Consider the following 15,464-nt stretch of genomic DNA (forward strand, 5'->3'; position numbering starts at 1 on the left):
TCTTATTGCCTTTTATATCCCTTGCTAGATGTGACTCATTGTGAACCTGATCTTTTCTGATTTTGTTCTTACAGGCTTGTATTATTCGTCTGTAGTCCTCCTCAGCAATTTGTCCATGCTTTCACTTTTTGTGGGGTTGCTTGTGTATTTTAAAGGGCTCTTTATTAAGTCATATTGGCCTCTTACTAATCTTCCCATCTTTCCTTCACACCAGGATAGTTTGATGTCCCTTTAATACGGTCAGTTCTAAGCAGCCCGCTCAGGCTATATCTATGTTGCAGAGCTATTTCAAGATACCTCCAGTATCCTGAAATAGCTATTCTACGCCTTAAAAGCAAGCCCATTATATCGAAATATAACAGGCTCACTATTCCAACATCCCTGTAAACCTCATTGCCCGAGGGTTAAGTGGTGTTTCAGAATAACGAAATAAGCTATTTTGAAATTACTTTGAAATAAGCTACGCAATTTGCTTAGTGCAAACTGCATAGCTTTTTTTGATGTAAGGGTGCTGTGTAGACACCCCCCCGGAGAAGTAGGCCTTCCCCAGATCACACTGTGGGAGAGAGATGTAGAGAGTGTACCTCAAGCACTGCTCAACAGGTGAGCCCTTCAAAACCCAGCACACATACAGGAGCCACAAAAGGGGGAGTGTGTCAGGCAGGCAACCCCCCATCCCGGCACACATGAAGTCAGAATTTCTGTGCCCTCCATGACATAGTCTTAGCCACAGTGCTAAGCATTAATCATGATTTTAAAAATACCAGACAGATGTCAGCAATATGCCTCCTGACATCTTTCCGCTTTCTAGTAAGGTAGGGCTTGAACTGATAATGGGGGGTGACTCAGACTATTACCTGCTTACAGCATGAGAGAGCCTTGTCTGTGCCTGCCAACCAGGGATGGGAGGTAACCCTCGGAAGAATGCACCTTTCTACAGAAAGCCTACCCTAGATACGGACAGACTGAGGGACAGCCTCCACCCATGTACATCTCCACTCTACCATGACTAGCTCTGTAAAGCTTCCCCTGGATGACGTACCCAAACACTTATTCCCTAATGCCTAAAAAGTCACACACCTAAATCTGGGTCAGTGCTGATTACGTACGGTTTATATCTTGTGACTTTCTAAAGCAAGACTTTTAATTTTCAGTAATCCAAACATGACCCCAGATGTACAGAGCCTTACCTCTAAACCTGTGTAATGTGAATGTTGGTTCCAACCATTAGCTTTAATAAAATGTTTATACCTAGCAGGACATGCCTTGGCATATCCGTGTCACAGAGAGTCAGGTTCAGAGGACTGGTGCTTATCTGCTTGAGCTATCCAGCTAAAAACCTGCACATGCTCAGGGGAATCCATCAGGGGTGTGCTTTTGGAACTGTTTGGTGCATTCCTAGCTGAAGAAGCAAACTCTTTTTCAAATAATCTTGTAATTTGACTTTCCCCAAAGGGCTGGCGGGTGTCGTGCACTCTGCTGGGTAGCCCTCGAGTGTTGAGGAACATGGTGCAGCAACCTAAGCCATGGTTTGAGCTCTGTCTGTGTGCTAAAAAAAATGTGGCCAGAATAAGTCAACTTGAAGAAACACTGTTTGGGGAGGAGTTGTATCTCAGGAATCCATTGGCCAAATGGCCCCCGATTTGGATCAGTGACCTGATCATGAACCCCCCACAAGGCCCATCAAATTTAAAGGCAACCCAAGCAACTGTACAGATTAGTGACCACTTAGAATAGTTAAGCTTTAATCAGAAAACTGGTCATAACCAGAGCTATAGCAAAGCTGCCACTCCACTAGAATGCAAAACTGCTGCAGTCCTGCGATGGGGCAGCCCAGAACCACACTGAGGCATGTCTTCACTTAGATCTTCCGGAGTTTGATTTAGTGGGTCTGGTAAAGACCTGCTAACTCAGAGGGCATCCCTGTCAGCGGCTGGTACTCCTGCCCCTGCGAGGAGCAAGGGAAGCCAATGGGAGCATTACCTCCTGTTGGCCTCCCGCTGTGGGGACAGTGGGGAAGCTCAAATTAAGTTAACGTGGACTCCAGCTATGTAATTAACATAGCTGGGGTTGCATATGTTAATAGGGTTGTTGTCTGGTTTTCACCTGGACTGTCCATTATTCAGGTCCTCCATCCGTTAAAAAAAAAAAAAAAAAAATCAGAAAATACCAATATTTCCTGTTTCCCTTGGACGGAAGCCTGGCAGGGACAATTTTCCCCTGCCGCAGCTGGTGGGGACGGGGGAGTGAGGAGTGCGTGTTTGTTTTTTTGGTCAACAACTTTGGTCCCCTCTCCCTCCCCCTCCCCCCCTTTTTTTTTTCAACAGAATTTTTTCTTGGTTTTTTTTTTGAGGGGGGAGGGGTGTTCATTATTTTATGTTAAACCATCTGGCAACCCTATATGTTAATTCGACCTTCTGCTTTAGGGTAGTCTTGGCCTGAGGCCTGGCCTACATGACAAAATTTGGCTGATGTAAACCGCCTTGTGTCAAGTCATTTGTGCTTATGTCTATAGTGAAATTTGTCCCTACCCAAGGGAGGCACCCCCCAACAGCGACCCACCTCTCTGGCGGCTGTGGAGCCAGGGCTGACCTAATGAGGTCACTGCTGTGTGAGTATAGACTGTGTGTGACCCGTGTCACTCTGAGCAGTCCTCTGCAGCTGTCCCACACTGGCTGTGCCCTGCCACAGTGACCGCTGTGGTGGGCAAGTCTGAACACTGCCCAGTGGCCATGCACCCCTTAAAGCCTCTACCCTTATAGTTTTGAAATGCCTTTACCTGATCACTCAGCTTGGCAAGCACACCTAGCAGCTGGCCCTTGTGTGCCACTGCCTCACTGCCCCTAGTGGTTCTGTGCACTAGACACTTCCTGCCTGTAGTGACAGGAGGGACTGGCTCTCCAAGGGTTCATGGGGAGAAGAGGCTGCATGGGCACAGCTGTGGCGTAGCTGTGGAAACATAGACATCGGTGAAAAGATTGAAGGGGGACTGCAGGCAAAGGGGTACGTCAAGGCGCAGCAGCAGAATCCCGTGACAGCCAACTGCAGCCAGCATGTACAACGCCATGAAGCACAACTGATGTGGTGCAGTGCGGCTGCTTTTCCCACAGCCTGCAGGCCAGACCTCAAAGAGAGCCCACCAGCACCCCGCTGACCACTGTGAGAGAGCCTAAGACAGAACCTCCTGCTATAAACAGTGGGAAGGAGGAAGACAAGGGATGAATGTGTCTGGGGGGGGGGAGAGGCAGCGGTGCCAGCCACACCATGAGCCAGGACCTATTAGAGATTCCACCATAGTCCAGTCAATCCGACCAGCTGAGCACCGACAAACTCAGGCCCAGGGAAGAGAGCTCAGAGATGCGTATTCATGCATTTGTCTTTATCGTGCTTCGATATAAAAATGGTGCCTGGCCTCTACTATGCCCCCAGGAGTCCCTTGCAGTCACAATGACATCTCCATGGCAGGCGTGCCTGGACATTGCAGAGCTGGTTCAAGGTGTCCAGAACCAAGTGGCCCAGCTACAGTGAGGAAATACTTTTTTGCACTTGCAGGCTCCAGTGGTCCTGGAACCCCTCCCCCCATTAGGATGAAGTTTAATAAGGACAAATGTAAAGTACTCCACTTAGGAAGGAACAATCAGTCGCACACATACAGAATGGGAAGTGACTGTCTAGGAAGGACTACTGCAGAAAGGGATCTAGGGGTCGTAGTGGACCACAACCTAAATATGAGTCAACAGTGTGATGCTGTTGCAAAAAAAGCAAACATGATTCTGGGATGCATTAACAAGAGTGTTGTGAGCAAGACATGAGAAGTCATTCTTCTGCTCTACTCTGTGCTGATTAGGCCTCAGTTGGAGTATTGTGTCTAGTTCTGAGCACCACATTTCAAGAAAGATGTGGAGAAATTAGAAAAGGTCCAGAGAAGAGCAAGAATGATTAAAGGCCTAGAAAATATGAGCTATGAGGGAAGACTGAAAGAATTAGGCTTGTTTGGTTTAGAAACGAGAAGACAGAGCGGACATGATAGCGGTTTTCAAGTACCTAAAAGAGTGTTACAAGGAGGAAGGAGAAAAATTGTTCTCCTTGGCCTCTGAGGCTGTGTCTAGACTACATCCCTCTTTCGACAGAGGGATATAAATTAGACAGGTCAAAATTGCAAATGAAGCAGGGATTTAAAATGGCAGGCTTTTTCGAAAGATCCATGTCTAGACTGCGGTTTTACTTTCAAAATGGTGCTTTTTCGAAAGAGCACCATGATGCGATTATGCAAATGACGCATGGGATATTTAAATCCCAGCTTCATTTGCAATTTCGACATATCTAATTTACATCCCTCTGTTGAAAGAAGGATGTAGTCTAGAGACAGCCTGAGGTTAGGACAAGAAGCAATGGGCTTAAACTGCAGCAAGGGAGGTTTAGGTTGGACATTAGGAAAAACTTCCTAACTGTCAGGGTGGTTAAACACTGGAATAAGTTTCCTAGGGAGGTTGTGGAATCTCCATCACTGGAGAGATTTAAGAGCAGCTTAGATAGACATCTGTCAGGGATGGTCTAGACCAGTGTCTCCCAATTTTATTTGGCCATGGAATCCTTTTAAACTTGAAAGAATTTTGCGGAACCCCTAATAATAGTCTAATATATGGAGCTGAAAAAGTAGACCACAAATAAGTAAGGATAATAATAAACAAATGCTAAATAAGATCACGAGATTAACACAAATGAAAATTGTTTTCAATAAAATTAATAAATGCTTAAAATATTAATTATTAGTTTTTAAAAATAATAAAATGTTATTGTAATGGAATTTTCTCACGGAACCCTTATTTTCATTTCTTGGAACCCCGGGGTTCCATGGAGCACCATTTGGGAAACACTGGTCTAGACAGTGCTTGATCCTGCTGTGAGGGCAGGGAGCTGGACTCGATGAGCTCGAGGGCCCTTCCAGTTCTAGTGTTCTATAATTTGCTGAGCCAGCCCAGCATGTACAAGATCCGGTTATCAGGGTGGTTTGATGGGAACCCTCAGATCTTGCAGGGGTGTCTCAGCAAGGCACCTGCTGCTCCTGTCATGGCTGGTGATGCACCTGACATCAGCTTATTGACAGACAAAGCACTGGCTTGGGCATCACGTTCTGGGGAGACTCAACTCTCCACGGCTTTGAGGAATCTGTTTGTGTCTTTCCGCTCACATTCGATAATACAACCCATGCCTACTCTGCCAAAATTGCTCAGGGGTTACTCAGAGAAGGCCCTCGACCCTTTGCAGTCTTTGTGTCATCCATTTCCAGCACCCAGTCACTGACATGGTAAATCTACACCACTCTGTTCCCTGCCATTTCTGCCTAGGCCTCGCAGATGAGATTAGAGATGAACTGGTCCAATGCTGCCAGTGCACTTGCACCCTTCCATTGAGTTGTGTATCTGACTGACAGTTGACTGAGTGGTATCAAGAACACGCCCATCCCTGCCTAATGAGCTCCGTTCCCACAGCTCATCCTCCCCTGCAATTACTGGGCCCAAACCCATGCAGGTAGATTTGGCATGTAGGTTAAGAGACGAAATATCGTTGTTTGAGTGGCCTCTGCCTGTACTCTGGGCAACATGGCCACTTTGCCACTAGGTGTCCCCTCAAGTCCTGTTCCACAGATAATCCAGGAAGACAGATGGGATCAGCCTCTCTGGAGATTTGACAGGACAGAACAGCAACATCAGATTCCCTGAGTAGATACACCTACGAAGCAGAGGGTATCTAGGGTTGCCAGATGGTTTCAACAAAAATACCAGACACACTCGACATTACATCACAATCTCCATTACATCTGATTTAGAAAATACCGGACATTTCTATTTTCTCATTTTGTTTCCCGAACAGAAAGCTCAAATACTGGACTGTCCGGTTCAAAACCGGACACCTGGCAACCCTAGGTGTATCCTAATCAACATGGACAACAGCCAGGCCCCCCTTCAGACAGATTGCCGGCTTGGAACCCTGTCTAACCCCGCAGTCAGCTGGACTCAGGAACATCTAATAATTTCCTGGACACTGGGTTTACTCTCACAAACCAGTGCAAGGGAAGCTCCTCCCACAGTGGTGGCAAGTGAGGGAAGCTGCTGTCCTTGGGCCTGGTCTTCTAGGAGACTGCACTCCTCTGGGCTGTAATTCAAAGCCACCAGAAGACCTTGCAATTTCACCTGGCTAACTCACCCACTTCCTGAACCTGCTTGGCATCCCCTGGCTCTCCCGCCACGATACAGGGATTTCCTAGAGAGCAGAAGTGCCATTTGGGTCTGATAAGTGTCAGCATCCAGGTCTAGTCCAATCTGGTGTTGAGAACATTAGCAGCAGTCTGGGCAAGGTCACCATTTGCTGCTCACAGCAGGCTCTGCGGGAAGATAACGCACCAGTTCCGGTGAAATACAAGCACTTTGCAGAAATATAGCTGATAAAAGAAACATTGATGCCCTAGCCCCACTTACACCCCATAGATCTCCTGCCAAAGGCCAAAATCTCCTGTGGGTGAATTCACTCTGTTGGAATCTGAACTGAGGGCCCCGTGAGAACACCTTGATGAAAATCCAGTGCACAATGCTATCTGTCCTTGAGTGGATTTTGCAATTTCAAAACAATTTTCCCCCTCAGCAGTAGCAATTCAGCAGCGCAAACTTCCAAAGTGCAATTGCCACTTGCTTCTTTGCTGTCCACATGCTAGCGGGCAGGGAGGAGCTCGGCACTCAGATTCGGGAACGTGGCCTTTTGCAGCTGAAATTTTTGCAGCCGCTGGTCATGGTTTCAAACCTGAACTAGGATGCGATCCCACCAGTCAGTGCTCATTTCTCGGGCCCAGGCGCAGCTCTCCACCATCTGCAGCCACTCCAGGAATGCTCCCAACAACCTTGGATTGTTCTTCACTGTGTCCCTCAGCAAACTGTCCTCAGATAAATCCTTATGTTCCCCAATGATGCGGTTACTGCACATACAGGAGGACACTGCATCCTGTATTTACAGCGTTTATGAGAACAGTGCAGAGGAGGGAGAACTTTGTGCTTCCTTCAGAAATGGTGGGCAGAGAAAAGTTCACCTGAGTTTGGGGGATTCAAAACCAGAAAGTGCAAAAAATGATAGGATATGGATGTTATTATGGGATGGAGAAAGTTGCATGCCGGGAACTAGCCCCATCTCCCCAAGATCCCTGGGAGAGCTGGTTCTATCCCATGGCACATTCGGAATATTTTCCCAAGGGCGTCACGGTGGACAGCGCCACACGGCGCACTGGGCTACCTGACCATAGTGCACTGTATTTTGCATTGGCACAAGCCCTACTGGTAGGTACACGCAGCTCCAACGCAAGCAGCCAAGTGTGTAGCACATGAGCAATAAACACACTTTGGCCACCATGCACCAATGCGAATTGCACAGATCAGTTTGTAGTGTCAGCCAGCAAGGGTTACGGAGGTGCTATGAACCCACTCACCCCTCCCCGTCACACGGACACATGCAGTTACCGGGGGAGAGCACTGGAGAACAGCCCAACTGCTACCTGACCAGGGTGCAGAACAGATCTCCTGTCCCTTGCTTCCTGCCCAGCTCAGACCCTCTACAGAGGGTGCTCATGCCAGAGGCCTCCAGAAGAAGCTAAGTCTGGCAAAGAACTATTGAGGCTGGGATTAGGGCTGAAAAAAAAATGTATAAAATAGTAACAATGTGACCAATCAGGATTCCAACTTCCAGCCCCACGCTCCCTAGCAGAGTTTAACCATTAACAGGAACCGATAAGCATCAGCCAATTAAACTCTTACATCCCTGCTTGGGTTTGGGACTATTTCTTTGTTTTATCCCCAAGAAACCTGTCTGGCTAGTTCCGAAGAGCCTCGTGGAGACTGGGGGGATTCCTTGCCCAGGGAGGATGTGGAGAGCTGCCTCAATAAACTCCATGGACTTCTGTTCCCTCTGGAGTCTCCCTGTCATTTGTCCTGAACCCTGAAGAGCACAGTCACAAGCCCCTATTAACTAGATTAAAAACTGTCTAACTGATAGGGCTTGATGGGGTTTGTCAATGGGGGCTTGCCAGCCAATAGGGCTGCTTCTGGTGGGGTCCGCAGGGATGGGCTCACTCACTGGTTGTAACCATAATCTGGGAGGAAATATCAGCTCAGTGCTGGCAACGTGTGCCCATGGCACAGGGTGGCAGAGTGGTAAATGATGCTGGGGGCAGGGCCACCAGACAGAGGGACCTGGCTTACGTGGGGAGCTGGGCACCACTGAGCAACATGCCTTTGAACCCAGCAACATGCAGGGTCATGGTCCTAGGGCTGAAGAACGTTGGTCCCGTTCCTGAGTTGGGATCTGTAGCCTGGAATGTCCTGTGGCTTGTGCCCACGTGAGTGTGAAGGTCAGTGTGAGTGCACGGGGGGGCGGGGTGTAAAGAGGCCAGGTGTGCCTGTGAAAAGGGGCATGGGCTGGTGGTGAGTGCTGCAAAGGGGCAGGGTGGCGGTGTGAGTGTGAGAAGCGGGCAGCCCAGCATTTCACCTGTCCCTCTTCCCCCAGGCCTCCCTGGTGAGACGTTGGCCCTGCTGCCTGCCCGGTGGCTCCATGATGAAGGAGGTGCCCGGCTGGATGGTGCCCAGGTAGGGGGGAGCCAGCACCCACCATGCCCTATGCTCTCCCTCCTCTGCACTGTGCCCTCAAGACGATGTCCCGTAAGAAGGCCTTGCTGCTGCTGCTGCTGCTGGTGCTCAGCACCCTGAGCCTGCTCATCCATCAGAGCACGCACCTGAACTGGTACAGAGCAAGGAGGGGCAGGGCTGGAGGGCTGAGGCCTTGCAGGGAGCAGAGCTAGAAGAAGGGGTGGAGCTCAGGGAGGGGTAGAGCTAGAGCAGGGGTCCCCAACATGGTGCCCATGGGCGTCATGGGGCCCGCCGGGGCATTTATGTGCGCCTGCCTAGTGACCAGGGCCGGCCCGAGCCATTCTCGTGCCCTGGGCTCCGGGCACCCAGCGCATGCGCGGCCCCCGTCCTGGGCACACAGCGCGTGCATGGCCCCCGCCCCCGGGGACGTGGCAGCCACATAAGATTGGGGACCACTAAGCTAGAGGACGGAGCAGGGACACGTTGAGTGGGGCTGTGGGGACAGGGCTAGGGAATGGGCACAGGGGTGGCTGGGAGTAGGGCATGGATGGGTGGGATGATCCAGGGGCCAGTGGGCATGGGGCTAGGGACGGGGGCAGATGAAGTTAGGGTTTGGGAGAAGGCAGAGGGGCATGTGGAGCTGGGACATGGAAAGGGAATGGATGGTTCCTCGTGGACTGATCAGGGCAGGGGCTCAGAGGGGTGCCAGCCTGGCCATTCCCCTTGCTCTGACCCCTACTTTCCCCAGCAGGTCCCCCAAGCCTTCTTCCCTGGGCTGCCCCCCGGCCCCCTCATCACGCCCCAAGCACACCTCGGTGGCCTTCCTGAAGACCCACAAGACCGCGGGCACCACGGTGCAGAACATCCTTTTCCGCTTCGCCGAGCAGCACAACGTGACGGTGGCGCTTCCCCACCACGCCTGCGACCACCAGTTCTGCTACCCTCGCAACTTCTCTGCCCGCTTTGTGCACCCGCACACCCTGCCGCCGCGCATCATCGCCAGCCACCTGCGCTTCCAGCGCCAGGAGCTGCGCCGCCTCATGCCCAACGACACGCTCTACGTCACCATCCTGCGCGAGCCCGTCGCCATGTTCGAGTCGCTCTTCACCTACTACAACCAGTACTGCGCCGCCTTCAAGCGGGTGCCCAACGCCTCCATGGAAGCCTTCCTGGCCAACCCACTGGCCTTCTACCGCCCCCAAGAGAAGTTCTCCATGTACGCCCACAACACCCTGCTCTACGACCTGGGCGGGGACAACGACCACAGCCCGGCCGACCCCGCCTACCTGCCCCACTTTCTCCGCCAGATGGAAGAGGTCTTCTCGCTGGTGATGATCGCCGAGTACTTCGACGAGTCGCTGGTGCTGCTGCGCCGCCTGCTGGCCTGGGACCTGGAGGACGTGCTCTATGTCAAACTCAACATGCGGGGCCCCCGGTCCAAGGGCAACATCAGTTCGGAGGCGCTGGCCGCCCATATCCGCACCTGGAACGCGCTGGACGCGCAGCTGTATGACCACTTCAACGCCACCTTCTGGCGCAAGGTGGCGGAGGCGGGGCGGGAGTGTGTGGCGGAGGAGGCACGGGCGCTGCGCCGGGCCCGTGACCAGCTGCTGCGCCGCTGCTTCGGTGGGCAGCCCCAACTGCGCCCTGCCACGCAGATCAAGAACAAGGAGCTGCGGCCCTGGCAGCCCAGCTCCAAGGTGGACATTGTGGGCTACGACCTGCCTCCGGCCGTGCCAGGCTCGGGGGCACCCCCCGACGAGCGCTGCCTGAAGCTGGCCATGCCCGAGGTGCAGTACTCCCGCTACCTGCTGCGCAAGCAGAGCCTGCGGACCCGCCGCAGGGCCATGCCCCACCGCCCGCTGCCCCCCCGGGCCGTCCCGCGCCCAGTCAGGCCCCTCCCACTCCGCCACCCCGCAATGCCCAAGGCCGCCTGAGCAGCAGCTGGGACCTTAGCCTGGACTGGAGACTCACACGTGGGCCTGGAGCTGTGTAGGGATCGTGGAGCCAGCTTGCTGTGCCAGCCTAGCTGCCCACCACCACCCTGGGACCAGCCATGGGGACAGCCCTTTACTGGACCCCCTCTCCCTCCTTCTGACAGGCCCACTCCCTGCCCCAGTATCCCATACCCCTTCGTGGGGGGGGCTAGATCCAAACTCAGTTCTACTGGGGCCTGACCTGGCACTGCCGGGAAGCTGCCACTTGCCCTTCCTGAGCCTGCTGCGCGTCGGTTTTGGCAAGTTCTGGATGGTTTGCCCGGGTTCTGGTTTAAAGATCTGCCCGGCACAGTCCTGGGAGTCAGACTGGGGCATCTGGGAGGGACACTCAGCTCAGCATGGAACAACAGTGTCCTTGGTCTGTGGCCAAGATGGGGACTCCTGACCCCAGCCTGTTCTCCCTAATATTCCCCCTCAGCACTGGCCCATGCTTCCCCTTAGCACCACCACTCAGCTGGGCACACAGCACTGCGTGGGAGACACGGGCCCAGCTAAACCCTGGGGAGGCAGGACTCAAACCCCTGCCCAGGCAATCGGGCAGGCCCCTCACAATATCGCCAGGTATGCAAGAGAAAGCCCCCTCCACTGGCACACAGCACCACACCCCCTCCTTGTGCACACAGATACCCCCCATCACTCGCAGAGCACGCTCACACCCCATCACCATGGTCAGACATCTGTCCATCGCCCAGTCCCCCCTTCGGGCCACACCCCATGTGCTTTAACCACCCATCTTGCACACAGGGCTTCATTTGTAATGGAAAGGTGCCGGGGCTCAAGCAATCTTTTACATTCAGACCTGATGCAGCAAGTCCAGAGGTGCTCGAGCTAGGAATTGCCCAGCTCAGTGGTTCCAGGCCCGAATGAAGCACTTCTGGCACCCAGGCAGTGTCACACATGCAATCACTCACCTGGCCCCTGTGCAGCCAGCCCCACACAGACGTCCCCATGGTGTGGCAAGGAGACCATGTCCCAGCTGGGCGTGACTCCTTCCCCAGGATCCCAGAGCAGGGCACTGCCTGGGCCCTCTCCCCCCCCCCCCCGACCTTCTCCCTGGGTAGTGGGTTCCCAGGAGAGGCTGACACTGAGCAGCTGTCAGCAGGATGGGAACTTGCCTCCAATAAAAGACTCTGTGAGGTGCCTGGTCTGCTCTGGTGTCGTGGCTCATTGGGAGCAGGTGGGAAGTTCTGGGGGTGGCTCTTTGTGCCCCTGGACACCACAGGGTGTGACCCCTGACCCTTGGCAGACACTGGAGCCCTAAGCTGGCAGCAGTAGGAGGTTGTTGTCTTCCCTGTGGCAAGAGCTGGAGGTGGGGACTGTCCAGCACACACAGCATGTGTTACCCACACCTGGACCGTGGCTCTAGGGACTGATGCAGCTGTGTCTGGGGAGGAGAGGGCTGGTTCCTGAGGATGGTGACTGGCTCGATGGTACCAATGCGGGGCTAGACTCACTGCAGGCATGTTGCCAGGTAGAGGGGACCAGGTGCCTCATTCCCAGCCCCCCAACTTTGCTCCCCTCCAAGCAGGTCACCCAGGCTTGTGTTTGCTAGGTCAGTGTTTCTCAACTTCTTTTCTTATAAAGGACCCCTTTTTCAAAAAGAAAAATTATAAGTACCCCCAGTACCTACTGTTTTCAGACACACAACATTTTTTTCTCCATTGCAACACATTTGTTGAAACAACTTAATCGTAGCCAGGCGGGCAATGAAATTTTTGGGTGTAAGAAGTACAAAAATAATAAAGCGCTGCAAAACTTAAAACAAAAATTCAGTTTTCTCCAAATTTCAGTTGTGTTATATACACTGCCCCCCCCCCCCAAGACTTCTCTCAAGTACCCCGAGGGTACTCGGACCACTGGTTGAGAGACACTGTGCTAGGTCTCAGCCTGGCTTCTAGCAGAACAGGGCCTCCCCTTGCCCACAAGCTCCTTTAGCCAGGGAGCTAAATGGGTTACAGAGATTTGCCCCTGTAGACAAGGGGTCAGTGTGGGGCCAGGGCTGAGGCGTTGGCAGGTGGCAGGGAGGGGGAGCTGCTGATGCCTCAGCCCTGGCTCGCCCTGGCTCACACTGACAGTGAAGGGGCATCTAGTGGGCAGACTGCATGCCCTCAGGGACCTGGTGCTCCCTGTCCTGCACCTCCTTATGCAGAATGTGGGGGAGGGTCCCGGAGTGGAGGACAAGGTGGGCTGAGGGCAGTATGCAGACATGTCAGCCAATAGCTCCAGGGGGCGGGAAGAGCGACCGGCAGAGATGTGGACACCCTGATGGGCAGGGCAGATGAGAACTGGCTGGATCTACTCCTCACTGAAGTCCAGCCACAGCCCCTCGAGGAATGCACTGCTCTGCAGTTGCTTCTGCACAGCTGGGGGAGGGGTTCCCATGTGCACAGGGAGCAAGACTGTCTGGATGGGTCCAAAGCTCTGATGTGGGGCAGCAGGGCAGAGGGGATGCCAGGGTGGATGGGCAGCAGGGCAAACGGGGTGCCAGACTCGTAGCATTAGCAGTGTGCCAGCCCCGTGTGTCCGGAGTCGAAGTGAACTAGCTCTGGCTGATACATCAGCCTACAATCTCTGCACTGATGCAGATTAAAAAGGAACCTTCCATCTCCCAGCGCAGGGGGACTTAGGCAAGTGCCAAGTCACAGGCCTGAGCCACGGGGCTGACGATTATGATCATCACAGATTTCTTACCCTCCCGAGCTTCACTCATCCTGTGCAGAGGAATAGGCAGAGACCCACACAGCGACCCCTGGAGAAGATGCGACACAGCGAAGTACCAGAGCCCAGCCCCCAGGTGGTTGTTTTCTGCAAAAAGATTTGATCTGTCCAGATTTCCCGTGCTTTCAGCACAATAAATGGCTCCCGGCAGCAATAGGAGATCACAAATATAAATGCTACCACTGGCGCATAGCTCACATACGGAAAGGCAGCTGCCTCTGGGGCAGAGCGGAAGGGCTATTTATATAGGGATTCCTCCCCCAGCACTGAGATGCAGCCACCTCTGGAGTGGAGCGCAGGGCTGTTGAACATGCTCTTGTGACAGGGAGTGGGGAAGGACAGAGAGTTTAAGACATAAGGGGGAGTTTTCAGAGCTTGCATTGGGGCAATAGGGCCAGCACTGACTAGGAGGGAAGACTGGCCCCTTACTGAGCCCCATCCCACACCCTGCAGCACAGCGCCCCTTAGCGCCATGCTATGGCCCTGGGCTCAGCACTGCCCGTGTGCCAGGCCTGTCCTGCTTGGTCATGTCCCAGGGCTGAGCAGAGGCTGCAGCTAGTTTAGGCCCTGGCAGCCAGTCCCCACCAACTATAGCTGCAGAGATTAATCTTGCCATGCAGAGGTGCTGCGGGTGTGGGGCTCCTGAAGAGGGTGGGGGCAGGGCGGAAAAAGCAAGGGTCTATGCACTGGGCCCAGCGCCCCTCTGCTCCCCCTCCCCTGCAGCTGGGGCTGAGACTCTGCAGTGGCGGGGGCAACCGACTTTGCAATGGGATTTTCTCACTAATCCCCGGCGGCCTCCTTTGATTGGCTCTGTCCCACAGCTCAGTGCCTAACTGACGGACACAGCAACTGCCCCCCCACCACCATCAGAGCCAGGTGGCCCCCCGAGCTGACTCCAGGGAGACATCCGGGGATGAGCTGTCCCCCGCCCGGCCCGGGGCAGACCCGCAGGCAGCAACTGAGAAGGTACTGGCACTGTCCTATCTCCCCCATAGGGACTGGCACTGCCCCCACCCCCCTCCACAGAAACCAGCACAGCCCCCACCCCCATAGGACCCAGCACAGTCCCATGTGCACAGCATGCCCTCTCCCCCCCCCCCCCCCGCAGGACCTAGCACAGCCCCCCTGCCCCAGCACAGCCCCCACCCCCATAGGACCCAGCACAGTCCCATGTGCACAGCATGCCCTCTCCCCCCCCCCGCAGGACCTAGCACAGCCCCCCTGCCCCAGCACAGCCCCCACCCCCATAGGACCCAGCACAGTCCCATGTGCACAGCATACCCTCCCCTCCCCAGGACCCAGCACAGCCCCATCTGCCCCAGTACAGCTCCACCACCTCCACAAAACCCTGAAGAGCCCCCACCCCACTGCAACAATCTCCCTGCACCCAACCAGACAGACCAGCACTGCCCCCCTCCAGCACTCCTTCCAAATGGACTGGAACAACCCCCTTCCCACAGCCCAGTCACCCATAGAGACCAGCACTGCTCTCCTCCTCTAAGGACACCGCCCCACAACCTGGCCTGCTCCCCTCCCCCAGCAGAGACCAGAGCTGCTGCCCGATGCCACTCCCATCCCCTAGGCTCAGTGACAAGTGCTGGATATTCAGGTGACATTCCCTGGCCTGGGTCTTCCAAGAGGCCAGCCAGAGGCTTCTGGATGTAACATTTGTGAACCAACTGTCATGGCTCCTTCCCCACTCTGGCATGATAAATGCAGAAGTGGGGGCCAGAAAGTGTACCCCAAAGCCTTATCTACCAGGCTTTGGTATAAAACTTCCCCCAAAATCTTAAAAAACCTAGATCTTGGGAATAAAACTTCCGCTGCCACCACCCAAATGTTGATAAAGAAATCAGGGGAAAGATCATTTGGGAAATCACACCCCTAAAATAAGAATCAGGGCAAACAATTAACCACTTCCAGGTTAATAAAAGAAAAGAAAGAACTTTTATTATTACAACAATATTCCTGTTGCAAGTATAATGACTAGATGGGAAGGTAACAAAATATACTCATGGAGAAATTCCATGGGCCTAGAACTTAGTTACAAAGAAAAGCCAAAACATCTTTTAAGCAGTGCCAGATCCCAGATCCCATACCCAATCCTTAAAACAATAAAGCC

General features: G+C 53.6%; 1 protein-coding gene across 2 annotated transcripts in view; it reads left to right on the forward strand.

Moving 5' to 3' along the window:
- GAL3ST3 (galactose-3-O-sulfotransferase 3) overlaps positions 1 to 12,403 on the forward strand; it is a 29,915-nt gene extending 17,512 nt beyond the window's left edge. The window contains exons 2-3 of one of the 2 annotated variants that reach the window (XM_075938967.1): positions 8,548 to 8,781; positions 9,376 to 12,403. In XM_075938967.1, coding sequence (XP_075795082.1) covers positions 8,651 to 8,781; positions 9,376 to 10,564 — 1,320 coding nt within the window. In that variant the 5' untranslated portion in view covers positions 8,548 to 8,650 and the 3' untranslated portion in view covers positions 10,565 to 12,403. The remainder of the gene's footprint in view (positions 1 to 8,547; positions 8,782 to 9,375) is intronic. The other variant, XM_075938968.1, reaches the window with a different exon arrangement.
- The last annotated feature ends 3,061 nt before the right edge of the window (positions 12,404 to 15,464 follow it).

Source organism: Pelodiscus sinensis, chromosome 11, assembly GCF_049634645.1.
Source record: "Pelodiscus sinensis isolate JC-2024 chromosome 11, ASM4963464v1, whole genome shotgun sequence".
NCBI lineage: Eukaryota > Metazoa > Chordata > Testudines > Trionychidae > Pelodiscus > Pelodiscus sinensis.